The 15,987-nt window shown below is 39.4% G+C and overlaps 1 protein-coding gene across 9 annotated transcripts in view; it reads right to left on the bottom strand.

Annotated features, from left to right (window-relative positions):
* Positions 1 to 15,987, bottom strand: part of PLA2G4A (phospholipase A2 group IVA) — a 311,245-nt gene that overhangs the window by 62,842 nt on the left and 232,416 nt on the right. For all 9 annotated transcript variants that reach the window (XM_021063825.1, XM_021063826.1, XM_021063827.1 and 6 more), the window contains 2 exons: positions 14,538 to 14,679; positions 364 to 500 (listed from right to left, as the gene is read on the bottom strand). In XM_021063825.1, the coding sequence (XP_020919484.1) occupies positions 364 to 500; positions 14,538 to 14,679 (279 nt within the window). The remainder of the gene's footprint in view (positions 1 to 363; positions 501 to 14,537; positions 14,680 to 15,987) is intronic.

Raw genomic sequence — 15,987 nt, 5'->3', positions numbered from 1 at the left:
GATATTGCTTATATGTGGAATCTAAAAAAAAATGATACAAATGAACTTGTATACAAAACAGAAACAGACCCACAGATATAGAAAACAAACTTATGGGGGGGGAGGATAAATTAGGAGTTTGTGATTAACATATGTACACTACTATATATAAACTAGATAACCAATAAGGACCTACTGTATAGTACAGAGAACTATACTCAATATTTTGTAATAGCCTATATGGGAAAAGAATCTGAAAAAGAATAGATATACATACAGATGTATAACTGAATCACTTTGCTATACACATCAACACATTGTAAGTCAACTATATGTCATTAAAAAAATAAAAATAAATAAAAATAAAACAAAATGCATACTAACCATGTGGATCCAGAAAGACCAGCAATGTAGGTAGCACAATCTAAAATTCCTGATTCATACAGTGCTTTCATCACACCAGAGAATCCCACCATGGCTCGGAACCCCCCACCTGAGCCCAGGATGGCCACGACGGGCACCTGGAATGAAGAAACAGGTATCATTTGCAAAGTCATTTTCATTTCCATTTCCTACATTTGGTAAAAAAAAAAAGAATTGTTATTTCATTCACATCTTGATAACATCTAATTCTTAAAAAGGAGAAAACAATGTTTCATATATGAAAATCAAGAATTAATGTCTATTAGAATGCAAACATTATTAAAAATGGCCCAGTAACACTATTTGATAACAAAAGCAATAGCAACCACAATCCTTTCTGCTTTACCCTTGGCTGTGTGGGGCTTACTTTCGGATGCAGTTTTAAAATTTTGGTCCTCTCAAAATTCCTGTAAAATGAGCAAAAAAGTATTTGCTCATTTTCCAGATGGAAGTTCTGAAAGGATGCCATTACTTGCATAAGATCTACTAGCAGATAATCTGTAGTTGATTAAGAACCTTGCTTTCTTGGTCCAGAATTCTTAGTGGTGCTTTACGCTGACTGATTTCAAAACATATGCTACTATGTAATCCATAAAAAAAGAACTTAATCAACTTAAAGACCTATGAAATATCTTTATCCTTTAATTCATTCAATAAATCTGTTAAGTGGTGTCAATGTTTCAGGCATCACAGATGGACCTGGGGAACAGAGTTTATTTAAGTGAAGCAGAAATGAGTAATAATTATGATAGCGAGAATAATAAGGATAGATGACATTGGTTGAGCTCTTCTTATCTGGTATGAACTGTTTTTAGTCTTTTACAGAAATCGTCTCTTTTAATCTTCGCAAAATCCTAACGAGGTTTCCATTTTTCAGGTGACGAAACCAAGACCCTTAGAACCAGGACCTTGAAAACCTGTTCAGGGTCATGTAACCAGTAAGTAGCAGAGTTGGGTCAGGAGTCACACCCCAGGCTCCTGTATCCAGGTTCAAGCTGGATGGTACGGGATGGCAAAGTCAAATGGTATAGGATGGCAGCGCATGAGGTCCAGAAGGAGTTGTCAACTCCAATCTGAGGAATTTGAGTGGTAGAGAAAACTTCACAGACAAAGAAGAAGCCTGAGCTTGGTATTAAAGATGCAGTTTCTTAACAGGGAAGGATGGGGCAGGGAAGCAGGCTATTCTGGACATGGGAACAGAATGAGCCAATGAAGAGTTTTCACGTAAAATAGCAAAGCATAGGATGTGTGTCACATGACTTAAACACAAGAGTGCTTCTCTGGAGAGAGAGACATTGTCATTTTCTTTGTGGTCCTGAACCATTATTGCCTAAGAAAGCTGGTTGTTTCTCTACATCCTAGGACAGCAGTCCTCATAGAGCTCAGAGTTTTGGGTTGTCCACAAGGTCAAAACCATTTTCATAATAACAGGAAGATGTCATCTTCATTTTTTCATTCTCATTCTCTCAGGAGTATACAATGGCGTTTTCTGAAGACTACATGAGGCGTGACATACTAGTTGTACGAATTTGCAAGTAGATAAGAGAACCCACCCGCATTGCGTCCTGAGTACTTGCATCTGACTCTTGGGTGTCCACCCACCAATATAATAAATACACATTCATGAAATCATTTCACAACCAAAAGGACAAAAAGGCTACAGAACTCTTACATATAGAAAGGGAAGTCTGCAAAAGTTAGGTCTTGTTGGAGGTAACAGTGAATGGCAGGACACTTGGAGCCCTTTTCCTAATCCAGAGCTCTTTTCTAGTACTGAGTGGCCATCAGATTAGATGCAAATGGAAGCCCTCATCCAGGAAAATAGTGTCTACCAATTGAGTGCAATAGCGACCTTTAAATGGCTTTGAACCTGTGTATATTTAGATGAACAGAATGCTCTCAAATATAGATTTTTAAATTGTAAAGAAAGCAAAATATATAAGTTCTTAAAAACGTCTATGGAAAGAACGGAAAGCTAAGAAAGGAAACTAAAGTGGGTTATAAAGTAGATGAATGAAGACAAGTTTATGGGAAAATAATAATAATAACCATTTACTGTTGCTATGTGCCAAGCCCTGGGCCTAAGGTCAGGACAAGATAGACAAAAATACAAAAGGATATTTGATTTTGAGACAAAAAGACTAGTCTTTTTATTATAGTAGGAATATACTAGGGAGCTGGGAAAAATAAGATTATGAAGGGCTTTAAGGGAAGAAAAAAGTCAGGGTTGATATGGTAGAAGGAGGAAGACTGTTTATATTTAAAATTATTTAGAGGAGAGTTCCTGTCATGGCACAGCAGAAATAAATCCAACTAGGAACCATGAGCTTGCAGGTTTGATCCCTGGCCTCGCTCAGTGGGTCAAGGATCCAGCATTGCTATGAGCTGTGGTCACAGATGCAGCTCGGATCCTGCGTTGCTGTGGCTGGGGCATAGGCTGGCAGCTATAGCTCCAATTTGACCCCTAGCCTGGGAACTTCCATATGCCACTGGTGCAGTCCTTAAAAAAAAAATTAATTAATAAATAAAGTCAAATTATTTAAAGATATTTTAGCCTGTTGATGTAGCTACTTTCAATGCTGTGTTATTGAAATTAACATTAAACCTGATACAAAACAAGTAGTTCAGAATAGAAAAATTCTTAGTAAGAGATTATACTGTTTCATTTCAACATATAACATACAACCTGCACTACTGTTCAGAGATAGATTTCATAAGAGAAGTTGGAAAGTGAAACTAAGACCTCTTTAATCCTGAGAAAACAATTCCCCAGATGGCCTTCTTTACATGCCCGAAACATATTTATGGATGACTGTTATATGTTAGGAATTTTCTGGAAATAATCACTTATTAAACTGGGATTGATGTGTTATGTAACTCTTTGTTTTCATTATTGCTTTACAGGAACTTTGAGAGAGGGTTTTCAGGTAAGAGAGTTAAGTCAGAAATTTGGGTTATTATCAGATGAAAGAAAATGTCAGATTATTTGTACATGAAGACCCAATGATGAAATAATTGATTGACTGTGCAGATTATAATGAACACCTTTATTCATGCACATGAATTAATCTGTTTTTATGCATTACATAATTTTCACAACTCTATGACATCTATATTATTAGCATTTTAAAGATAAAGGAATTGAAACACAAAGCGTAGAATTTTTCCACTGTCACAAAGCTAGAAAGTGGTGTCCTGTGGACTCAAAGCTGGGTCTGTCCAACTCCAGTATTTTTAGTTAACTATGCCCCACTCTGTCTCTGAAAGCTTCCCTACAACCAGGGGGATCTAGGCACAGACAATCTTCTCTATACTCAGTTCACTTATATGCAACAATTGGGGGTAAAATTAATGAACTTGAAGCTTTTTGTTACTGATAATATTCTAGATTCTATAACACATATAGAATATGAATTATTAAACTATAAAATTATAAATTTGTACTAACTATAAAAAAGAAATGGACATTAGACTTAACGAAGAAAATTTGTTTCATTTAATCTTCCCTTGCCTCAGAAGGAGACCATTATTATTTTCATTTCTCACGTGAGTGCATTATTATTCGGGGCATAATACCTTGTCCACATACAGAGAGCTGCTAAGTAGTTAATGGCTGATAAACTAGACGTAAGCTGAGATGTCACTGACATGTAATTCGTGCCCTTTCCTTTCCCCCATTATTCAGGAAGAAAGGAGTAATTTTCATTGAGAAAGGCCATTTGATACTCAGCTAAATTACATTTCATTTTTGTGTATCATTTCAGATGACGGCACAATTTTATGCAATAAATAAAGACTATCTTTGGATGCCTTAATAGTGGTCATCATTCTGAAATAACTTTCAAAGACTAGCTGGAAACTTATAAGGTGCAGCTGTTAGTCCTGGCTCTAAATCTAAAAGAATCCAACAAATAAAGGTTACTGAGAGTTTTAGGTTATATTTAGACTTAATTTTACCAGAATTTGTAGATAAGTGATATCAATGAATATTTCTCATATTTCTCTCATATGAAGACAGGAAATGAATTTTTATTTACCAAAAATCCTGTGTTTGATTAAATTATCTTCCTACATGGGCTGGCAGATATTATTAATTTCCTCCCTTGCAAAAGAAAATTCTAAAGTGCTCAAGGATTTTTTTTAATGTTTTCATAGATTTTAAAGTTCTGACAATTATGTAAAGACTTTTACCTTCTTGGTTCCTGAATTAAGGTTCTCCAGAGAAACAGAGCCAATAGGTAGATAGGTTCTCTCTCTCTCTCTGGAATTGGCTCACACAATTATAAAGAATGACAAGTCCAAATCTGCAGTATGGGACAGCAGGTTCCAAACTCTAGAGAGTTGATAATATAGTTCTAATCCAAACACCAGCAGGCAGAGTCCCAGGAGAACTGATGGCTCAGATGAAATTCAAGGGTTATCTGATGGAGAATTCTTTCTAGCTTGGTGAGCTTGGTCTTTTTGTTCTATTTAGGTCTTTCGGCTGATTAAATGGGTCCCACCCACAGTCTAGATGACAACCTGCTTGCTCAGATTTCACTGACTTAAATGTTAATCTAATCAAAAACATCCATCACAAGTCCAGTCCCTCTCTTCAACCATACTTAATCTCCAAATAAAGAAAATAACAAGGCCATACCCCTGGCTAGTATGATACAGATATCCTGTGTGTATCTGGAAAATACTTTCCCTGGAAAAGGATGCAAAGTACTTAAATAATGCTTATTCTTCTCCTTGATACCTCCTAACTTAAATATGAATCTGCTTTTGTATTTCTGTGCGTACCTGCGCGCACACACACAAACATATTCATCGTAAACCAAGGAAGAGGTAATTGGCAGATACAATCTCATTTCTGTAACTGCTCATCTGGTCATAGCTGGTATTTATAACTACTTTCTTTCACTATCCATTCTATATTCCCTTTGCCTCAACAAGCACCTCAGCTAGAGGGTGACTCAACCTTCACCCCTAAAGGGTCTGTGTCCTTACTGGATTGGGTTCTTATAGTTTTCCAGTGACTTGACTTACAGGGCATGGAAATACTAAGAGATAACCATAGAGGACCTCTTGTATTCCAGACCTACGCTTCCCTACCTCCATCAGCCTCCCTTTAATAGCCAGGATCAATTTCCCCAGCCAGAATAGTAGTTCCCTTCTTAGTCTGTTGATTCAGAGGCATGAGGAGCCTCAAAAGGCCAGGCAGCAGTTTTAAATTATAGTTCAATGGAACCATTGTTCCACCGGTAGAAGCATTCTTTCCTTTAGAACTAAGACTTCTAAGCCAGAAGAGTGTAAGGTCACACAGACAGGAAATAAATATTTTGCTAGTTGGTCACTAGGGGTAATAGTATGTGGTGCCACTCCCACTTTCACTCTTGGACCCAGGAATCTTGAGGAGAAATAGCATTAATATGGGACATTGATTCAGAGCATTTACGGCTTCCTAGATAACCATGCTCCAGACCTGAAAGGTACTGCCACTGAGCTGGCACTATAACTGAGTCTTCAAAAGGCTATTCTACCATCCTACCAAGTACTTACTCCATGATGGTGGAGAACATGGTAAGGCTGGTAAATTCCATGACATGGTCCATTGCTATACTTCATTTGCTGTAAGGTAAGTTCCTTGATCAGAAGCAATGCTGTGTGGAGTGTTGGGACACTGAATAGGGCAGTTGATAAGTCTACATGTGGTGGTTTTGGCAGAAAACTTGAGTGCGGGGAAGGAAAATCTATATCCAGGATAAGTATTTATTCAGGTAAAAACAAAACTCTGCCCTTTCCCTTATGGAGTCAGTCCAGTATAATCTGCCACCAGGAGGTAGCTGACATGACCCATGGGAATGACACCATACTGGGGACTCAGTTTTGGTCTCTGCTGTTGGCAGATTGAGTCGCAGCAGCTGCCGTAGCCAGCTCAGCCTTGGGGAATGGAAGTCCATGTTGCAGAGTCCAGACATACGCTCCATCCATGCCACAATGGCCACTTTTTTCATGGCCCTGCTGGGCAATTCCAGGGGTGGCTGGTGAAAGAAACTTACTGGTATCCACAGAACAGGTCATCCTATCCACTTGTTTATGAAAGTCTTTCTCAGCTGAGGCCACCCTTTGGTGGGCACTGACCTAGGACACAATTATCTTGCACATTTTTCATCCATTCAGAAAGCTCTTTCACATACCTCTTCCTCAGCCTTTACCTTCTTTGTCACCAATTTTCTAACTGTGTTCCTTCAAAGTCCCTAACTATACAGCCAAAACATTGGCCTCAGGACACGTTTGGGTATATAATGGCATATCTGGCCATTACCCACCCCCCAAGCAAAATGAAAAGCAGGTGCACTCCTGGAACTCTGCCCCCAAAGCTGTCCTTCAAGGATGTCCCAGAAAGGGGCGCGTGTCCTGCAGCTGTCCTCTTTCGGGTGGCACCTAAATATTGTGCAGAATCAGCTGTAATGAGGCCCACTGTCAACTGATCACAGGGATCTCCCCAGGGGCTTTGAGTGCAGGATGGAAAACAGAAGGTAGTATAATGGGAGTGGGCATTTGGGCCACTTCTTCATGAAACTTATATTCACAGAACTTACACTGTATATTCAGGATCTGTTCAGGCCAATTTCACATACATAACTTGCATCTGGTGATGGAATGCATCTATGCACACCCAAGTTTATGGGTTGGTGGGTCAGATAACATGATGGTCAGCTCAGGTCACAGGATGACTTGGTCACCCACCGTTAAGCATTCAATCTCCACTAAGGTCCAATGGCAGCCAAAAGCTTTTTTTCAAAAGGACAGTAGTTATCCACAGAGGATGGCAAGGCCTTGCACCAGAAATGCCTATGCCGCAATTCACCTACAAGGGCCCACCACAGGTTGCAAAGAGCATCTCCATCTGCCACAGACACTTCAAGCATCAATGAATCTGAATGGTCACATGGCCCATGTGGCAGAGCAGCTTTCACAGTTACTGGGTCTTGCTGCAGAGCCTTATCTTGTTCTGGTCCCCACTCAAAACTAGCTAAGGAGGATTCAGATGGTCTGCCCAACAATGTTTACATCTAAAAGAAATCAGAATTGACAATGCAAAGTGCTATTGTCATAATGAAGGCAGAAACTTCTAGATGAAAGAAACAATAAACAAAGGAATAAAAATTCTTATTGACAACTCAAGATTGATTTCTGTGACCTCCTTCAGAAATTATTTTGCTTGGCCTCCCCCTACTCTGTCACTAGATAGCCTGTATTTTTCCTAGTTTTCCACCTAACTTATCTGACAAATTTAAATACAGAAAAGCACTCAGAGAACATACTATTTAAGGATCCCTTTATTCTTTTATTTTCATCCACAGCTATTTGTTTAAATTGCTGTAACTTCCTTGTATTTCCTCCTTTATTCTTTGATGAAGATTAGAGTCCAATTTCCTTTTCTCACTTCCCTACTAATTTAATTCTAGACTCCAGTCCCCCAACCGGCTTTGTTTTATTAAGCAGAGACATGAAAACAGTCAAGCAGCATGTCACTGCACATAAGAGACTGTTACCTGGAAGCCTCTTCTGACCAAAAGCTATTTTGTACCAGCTTACATTCCCACCAACAGTGCAGGAGGGTTCCCTTTTCTCCACAACCCCTCCAGCATTTGGTATATGTGGACTTATTAATGATGGCCATTCTGACTGGTGTGAGTAGGTATCTCATGGTAGTTTTGATTTGCATTTCTCTAAAAATCAGGGATGTTGAGCATTTTTTCATGTTTTTGTTGGCCATCTGTATATCTTCCTTGGAGAACAGTCTATTCAGGTCTTTTGCCCATTTTTCCATTGATTGATTGGCTTTTTTGCTGTTGGGTTGTATAAGTTGTTTGTATATTTTAGAGATTAAGCCCTTGTCAGTTGCATCACTTGAAACTATTTTCTCCCATTCTGTAAGATATATGGCACAAATGAACTTTTCCACAGAAAAGAAAATTATGGACTTAGAGAATAGACTTGTGGTTACCAAGGGGGAGGGGGAGGGAGTGGGATGGATTGGAAGCTTGGGGTTAATAGATGCAGACTATTGCCTTTGGAATGAATTAGCAATGAGATCCTGCTGTGTAGCACTGAGAACTATGTCTAGTCACTTATGATGGAGCATGATAATGGGAGAAAAAAGAATGTATACATGTATGTGTAACTGGGTCACCATACTGTACAGTAGAAAAAAAATTGTATTGGGGAAATAACTATTTTTAAAAAAAAAAGCTATTTTGGAACAAGAAAATTAAATAATCTAAACATGGCCAAAATTCCCATGCAAATTTATTACATAGGAAAGATCTCAGCCCTTTATTTATGGAGAAATTATACTAATCAGAGCTATGCTTGCTTATTAGACTATAATTCCACAACAGAGTTGAGAGAGAAAGGAGTGGTTTGAAGAAGTTATTTAAAGGGAAGATAGAAAGCATGGGGAAATGGCAGTTGATTGCAAAGGCTGCAGACATAAGAGCGCTTAAATCAGTTCAATCTGGGCAAAGAATTACATGTTTTAGGGAATTCCTGTTGTGGCCTAGTAGTAACAAACCCAACTAGTATCCATGAGGATGCAGGTTTGATCCCTGGTATTACTCAGTGGGTTAAGGATCTGGCTTTGCCATGAGCTATGGTGTAGGTTGCAGACTCAGCTCAGATCTGCTGTTGCTGTGGCTGTGGCGTAGGTGGTAGCTGCAGCTCCTATTAGACCCCTAGCCTGGCAACTTCCATACTTCCATATGCCACAGGTGTGACCATAAAAAGACAAAAAAAAAAAAAAAAAAAGAATTACATTTTTCAGAAAGCCTTCCCATCCATATGATTGAATCGATACCTTTAAAACTCTTTTAAAAATTATTCAGAACGATTATTTTCAAAAGTCTTATTACTTGGAAGAAGAAACTCTTGAGTTATTAGAAACCTTAACTGTTTGACTAATTCATTATCCAAGTAAGAAATCTAAGGTTTTATTGAATTTGAAATTGCCCTGGAGTGTCATACAATAGCAACACCCATGTATGGGTTTAATAGCAACTATTTTATTAACTAAGATGTGACTTACACATCGTGCTGACTGCTTTACAAGCCTTAGCACGCATCCTTTTAGCCAAATAAGAGACACTGTCTCCCTTTTACAAGTGAAGCAAAGCGCCCACATTCATACTGCCCAAATTCATGCCACGTTTTAATTCAACACTGAGCTTCCAAACTGGATGCTACAAACCATTTGTTGTAAACTGGGAACAAGACAGGAGAAATGGGGTTGGGCTGGTATGTCTCTGACAAGCTGCCACAACAGCCTGCTCTTCCTTACCTTCAGGGAGCCAACTAGCGAGTACTGAAAAGAAAGTGATGACCTTGGCAGGGAGCAAGGGAAATGGGGGCTCACAAGGCCCTGAGCCAAGGAGGAACACAAAATAGGAGAATGATACGTGTGTTATGGGAATGGGTGGTGCTGAATATATCTGAATGGATTATTTCTGCCAAGAGAATAAAGTCTAGACCAAAACCAAAACAACAACATCAAAAGTCTTAATTCTAGGAATGACTCCCAAAAATATGAGTTTAATATTTTTGAAGACTAGCCCAGAGAAAAGCATAATTACCTCATCCTCCATCTGTTGCAGAAAAGCCTGATGGTATGAATATTAGGCCAAATTTCATTTTCCCAGAAAGACTCTTTTTCACAAAAGGAGAAGTGCCTACGAGGTGTGGCAGCACTTTCCTTTCAAAAAGCAAAACCTAAGACCAAAGGCCACTGGACATCTGCACCAATATGTCCTACCAACTTTTTTTTCCTTTCTTTTTTTCTTTCTAAGGCCGCACTCAAGGCATATGGAAGTTTCCAGGTTAGGGGTCGAATCAGAGCTACAGGTGCTGCCTATGCCACAGCCACAGCAACTTGGGATCTGAGCCGCGGCTGCGACCTACACCACAGCTCACCGCAACTCTGGGTCCTTAACCCACTGAGCAAGGCCAGGGGTTGAACCCACATTCCCATGGATCCTAGTCGGGTTTGTTAACCACTGAGCCATGACAGGAGCTCCCTGTCCCACCGACTTTCTAATCTAACTATCCAAACTGGGACCTTTTCATCTGAGCCTTCTCCTCAACATGTATCTCCTCCCTAACAACTTGATGCAGGTGTTCCTCAGTTGTGAGCCCCTAATCTTTTTCCCTAGCAAATCCGTCCCCTGACTACAGGTGTGCTCTGACTCTTACAACAGAAATATTCCTGGGGACCCACTGTGAGCTAGGAGCCAAGCTGGTGCTGGGAACACAATGGTGAATAACAGACACTGCCCTGGTCCTTGCGAAACTTGTATTCTAATGGAGAAAACAGACATTAAATACATATTTGTCCAAATATTTTTTGAAGTATGACTGTGGGAAATGCAAAGAAGACAATGTATTTATCTGTGCCATAAAAGAACATGACTGAGAGACTTAACTTGGACTTGGGCGGGGGGATGGAGGGAGGGAAGAGTGATGAGGAAGGCTGTCAGAATACGTGACATGGGCACTGATTCAAGGATGGGAGGCTGGGAGTTCCCATGGTGGCTCAGTGGGTTAAGGACCTGACATTGTCTCTGAGGATGTGGGTTAGATCCCTGGCTTGGCTTGGTGGGTTAAGGATCTGGCTTTGCCATAAGCTATGGTGTAGGTCACAGATGCGGCTCAGATCCACTGTTGCCCTGGCTGTAGTGTAGACCATAGCTGCAGCTCAGATTCAACCCTTAGCCCGGGAACGTCCATATGCTGCAGGTGTGGCCATAAAACAAAACAAAACAAAACAAAAAAGGGAGGCTGGGAGTTAACTGAAAAGGGGTCAGGGTGGAGAGAGGGTGGAACTGGGAGGCACACTGAAGAGAGAAGCCACAATGCACAAGGGCACCAACTGGGCAAGGGTTCTGCGGAGACCTGGAACTAAGAGGCATCTGGTGGAGGGGACATGGGGGATTGGGGATGCACTAGCAACACATGAAGTGGAGGGATGCTGTGGGGCCAATCCTAAGAGCAGCGTACGAATTTTAAGCTTTGTGTTTTAGAAAGATCACCCTGAATTCAGTGTGAACAGACAGTGGAAAGGAGGAGGACAGGCATCAAGAGAACCACAGAGATGAGAGGGCTGGGTCTTCAGCTTCAGACATGCCACGTGGGACAAGGGAGGAGTAGAGGGGAAGAAATCAAGGGGAGGAGGTAGAGATACTCAGGTGTGGAGCTCAGAAGGGAGATCCCGGGTTGCTGATACACATGTGAAAGTTCTTAGCCCAGAGGAATCAGGTGGCAGGTGGAAGGGAGAGAAATTTCTTAGTGCAGAAGGTGGAGAAAGAGGTCTAGGGCTGAGTCTTGAAGATCTCATATTTAAATAATACACAGAGGGAGATCTAGTAAAGGCAATCAGAGAGAAGAGGGTAAATGATGGGAGGCAAATGTTTCCAAGAGTAGAAGACACTGGTCATTTGCAGCTACAGTTAGGTAAGAGAGGGCTGGAAACCCCTTTGCATGTGTTACTACTGGTGACTGGCAAAGTGCTGCAGTAGAAGAATAAAGGCACAAGTCTGAGGAAAACAAGGAAGTAGAATGAGATTGCATGGGAAACTTTGGAAAAGTCTGTGAAGATAAGGAGAGAAGCAGAGCAGAAAGGAAAAGGAAATGTATGTTCCATGGGGATTTCTATTGGTTCCTTTTTTTCTTTCCTCTCTCAAGAGTTTAGAGCATGTTTATATTTTTATAGAATGCACACAGAGGAGGCAGATAACAGAGGTGGGGAGGGGTCCTGGGAGGACTGGACAGCTGATCTGTTGGGGTTCCTAATGGGGGTTTGTAATCCATATCTGACGCGGCTTTGCATTTGAAAGAAAAGGGGCTCTTTCCTCCACTGAATTCAAAGGGAAGCGGCAAAGGATAAGCATAGGTTATGGGACACGTCAATCCTGGGCAATAAATGAAGGATTTATCATCTAATGACTTCTAGTTTCTCTGATTAGGAGGCAAGTCTATCCATTGTGAGAGGAGCAAAGGGGGAATCAGTAGCTGGAAGTGAAACAAAAAATCATCGTAAATAAAGGGAAAGAACTAGGGAGGGAAACACTGAGATGGTCAGAAGGGGTCTCCCAAATAAAGTTGACGGCCATGTATAATGGAGATATCCTGTTTCCATCACTCTTTCATCTGCTTAACTGTCTTTCTCCCCAACCAGGCTTAAAACTCAGCAAGGAAAGTGACAGTTCAGTATTAACCATTTCAGCTTTGTTCACCTCCAGTTCCTAGCACCGTGTCTCAACGAATGACAAATGGCAGAAATGAAAAGAACTTGAAATCTCATTTCTCTGAGCCAAACGTATAATGATGCCAAAAAAGGATGGGGACAAAACGAAGGTGTAGAACTGCTGATGAAACGTTTGCTGTAGGAAACAAGCAAACAAAAACAAAAAGAATTTCTGGGAAGCTGAGAAAACTTCTGAGTAGCACTTAGAGAAGGCTGTTTCTTCAAGGACTAAACAACCTGAGACAAGAAACAACCACAGTCCTTTTTTAATAGAAGCATCAATAGAGGTTTTGCTTCTCCTCCTAGCTTCCTTTTAGCAAAAATTCCCCAAATCAGCAACATTTTATCTTAGAGTTTGCTCCCATGACAACAAAAGCCACTCCAGCAGCAGCAGATTGGCTTTGTACCCCTACACCCACCTAGAAACATATTTAGAAATCTGCCATCACATGTAGGACAGGGGTACCCATCTGGCCTCCTTACTTAGAATTTATGCCTCATTTCCACTCGCATTTTGTCCTTAACTTAGAATAATTTCGAATCCCTGATCTGTGTGTGCCTGTATGGGAGTATATATCTATGATTATAAATATATATATATATATAAAATATATTGACTTATACATTTAATGAAAATGTCTTTCCAAAAATAAGTTATGTTCATTTAAAACATTAAATTGACAGAAAAGATCAAAGAATTGATTTTAAAAATTACCTGATACGCCACTAAGCAGAAATATCATTTTCATCATTTGATGAATAGTGGATAATTTCATTATTCTCATTGTTGCAGCAATTTTTTAAAATGTTGTTTTACCGAGGTATAATTAGCACACATTGTATTGGTTTCAGGTGTATAGCATAATGATTTGATATTTGTATATATTGTGAAATGGTCACAATAGTCCTAGTTAATGTCCATCCCCATACAAAGCTATAAATTTTTTTCTTGCGATAGACATTTAATACCTACTCTCTTAGCAACTTTAAATTATACAACACAGTATTATTAACTATGGCCACAATTTACTTTTGCAGATTTCAGAAAAAAAGATAAACCAGTAGCTGGGTGAATGAATGGATGAATGGATAGACAGGTACATAGATAGACAGATTTAGAGAAGGAACAAATGTATAGAAAAATAGACAAAAACTCAGTTATATAACACATTCTACTGAATAATAAATGCCACTTATTTTATTCGAATTTAAGGGAAGAAAAAGAAGTAAAAGAATAATTGATGGATTACACTTTCAATATTTATTCACAAAAACAGTTTAATTTTAATATCTGCTATGAAATGTTATGAATAATGTTACAAAAAACATTAAAATGTGGAGGTCATTATTTTGACTACTTGGTAATTTTGGATACCTTTTTACTCCCTACCATGAAATACTAAGAAGTTGAAACATTTCCTTTTAGTCTCCCCTATTCAGATCTCAAAAAAAAAAAATTGTTAATTGTTATCATTAAGTTATAACATTTTGTTCCTGTTCAGCAATGATAATTCCCACAGCTGTTTAATCTTAGTCTCTATCCAAATGAATCAAATGATCCTTTTCCATCTGAGGTTAAATTTTCCTACTAATGAAATGAACATCTTGTTTGCGCATCTGCACGCCTATGCCTCCTTTAAAAATTCTATCTGATAAATATTACCAGATATGGGCAGCATTTGCGACGATCTTCCTCAAAGAGTTTCCATTTATGGAACACTAACCGTACCTCAAAAAGATAGAGAAATAACGCTCAATCTCAATATCTCAAGTTTGGGTGGAGTTGGGGAGAAAGTACAAACAACCTTATTCTCAAATTGCAATAAAGTTTGAAAAATTTCCAACTCACATCACGTGTAGAACACAGGCCTTCACTATTCTCTGGGCCCAGGAGTTTCTTCATGTTTTCCTTGATGTTTTCTTTTCTCTGTTGTCGGAAAGCTTTCTCCTCGTCACACAGAGCCATACTAAATCGGAGGTCTGGGGATGAACTGCATGTAAAACAGGGATCATGAGCCACTGACCCCAGGAGCCTTGTTATACACCATCCAGTTTCCCTAAGTCCCTGGTGGCTACACGCGCACACGTTCACTTCTCCCTCAACCCATTTCCCACAAGCGCATCTGAAACAAGGGTGTGAAATGATGTCGCTCTAAATGCAGTATCATCCAAGGGACATTCTCGGAAAACAAGGAATATGAGATGTTTTAGAAAAAAACAAATAAACAGCCCCTAGTAAACTGCATGTTATGATGGTACAGTCTTTGGGAAGTGCTGCAGGAAAGAAGCCTGTTTAGATCTGTTTGCTTCGGTGGTTCCCAGACATACTTAATCAAGAATTCCTGCCTCTGTCCCTCTGGCCCCCACCAGTCCAGAAAAACCTCCCCCAGAGTCTGTGCTCTGAGGAACATACTGGCAGAAACGCTGTCTTAATCAACTGCCTTATCTGAGTGCTCTCCTCGGACAATGAAAGGAACTTCTAATGGCAGAACTTGGGTTCAACACAAATGAGTTTGTGACTGGATTTCAGAACCCTTAAATTAGATACCCTTCCTTCCAATAATAGCAGCAGCGATTTCTCAGGTACTTATACCATGCTAGACACATTAGGTATTATATTTGTATCACTGCAACAATGATGGGAGTAAATACTACACATTACAACATATTATTTTTACAACGCCTTAGTACAGATCAAAAAGTCTGAAGCTCTGAGATGTCAGGATCACAGGGCAAATATGTTCCACCATGGAACAATGCCTCCCCGAAAAGACAGGTCTTCATATTAAATTTTAAAACCAGCTTGTGATTTTTAAAATAGTTTTTAAAAAAAATGTAGAAGTACATTTTGTGTGTTTCTTCTTTTAACTCTCTAATTGCTTTCTTGATTTTATTTTATATTTGGTAAAAGACATTCCCTGAAAAGTTGAGTTCTTCTTTAAAGATTTCATTTTAGAGTCAAAAGAAATTAAGATATAAAAACAGTTTGATTAGAGTTCATTGTAAATAGTAAATTGCTTCTGGACCTATGTACATGTTTAGCTGAGTTTTTCCCCTGCATTTTTTTTGGATAATTGCAAAATCCTATTCCTTTTACATAATATTGTCCTGATTACACCAGTGGAGATCATTTCCCATTGAAACAAACAGCATTACTTCTGTAGTCAAGTAACAAAAACAGCCTAATCTCATGCCAAAATATACCACCTGTAAGCAAGAATCAATATAATGCGAGATAACACAACTAAATAATTTAGACTGTTTTTTGATACATCTTGATATATGTTGAAGGCCAGTGG

This window comes from Sus scrofa, chromosome 9 (genome assembly GCF_000003025.6).
Source record: "Sus scrofa isolate TJ Tabasco breed Duroc chromosome 9, Sscrofa11.1, whole genome shotgun sequence".
Lineage (NCBI taxonomy): Eukaryota > Metazoa > Chordata > Mammalia > Artiodactyla > Suidae > Sus > Sus scrofa.
This window is presented reverse-complemented; position numbering and strand designations above follow the sequence as displayed.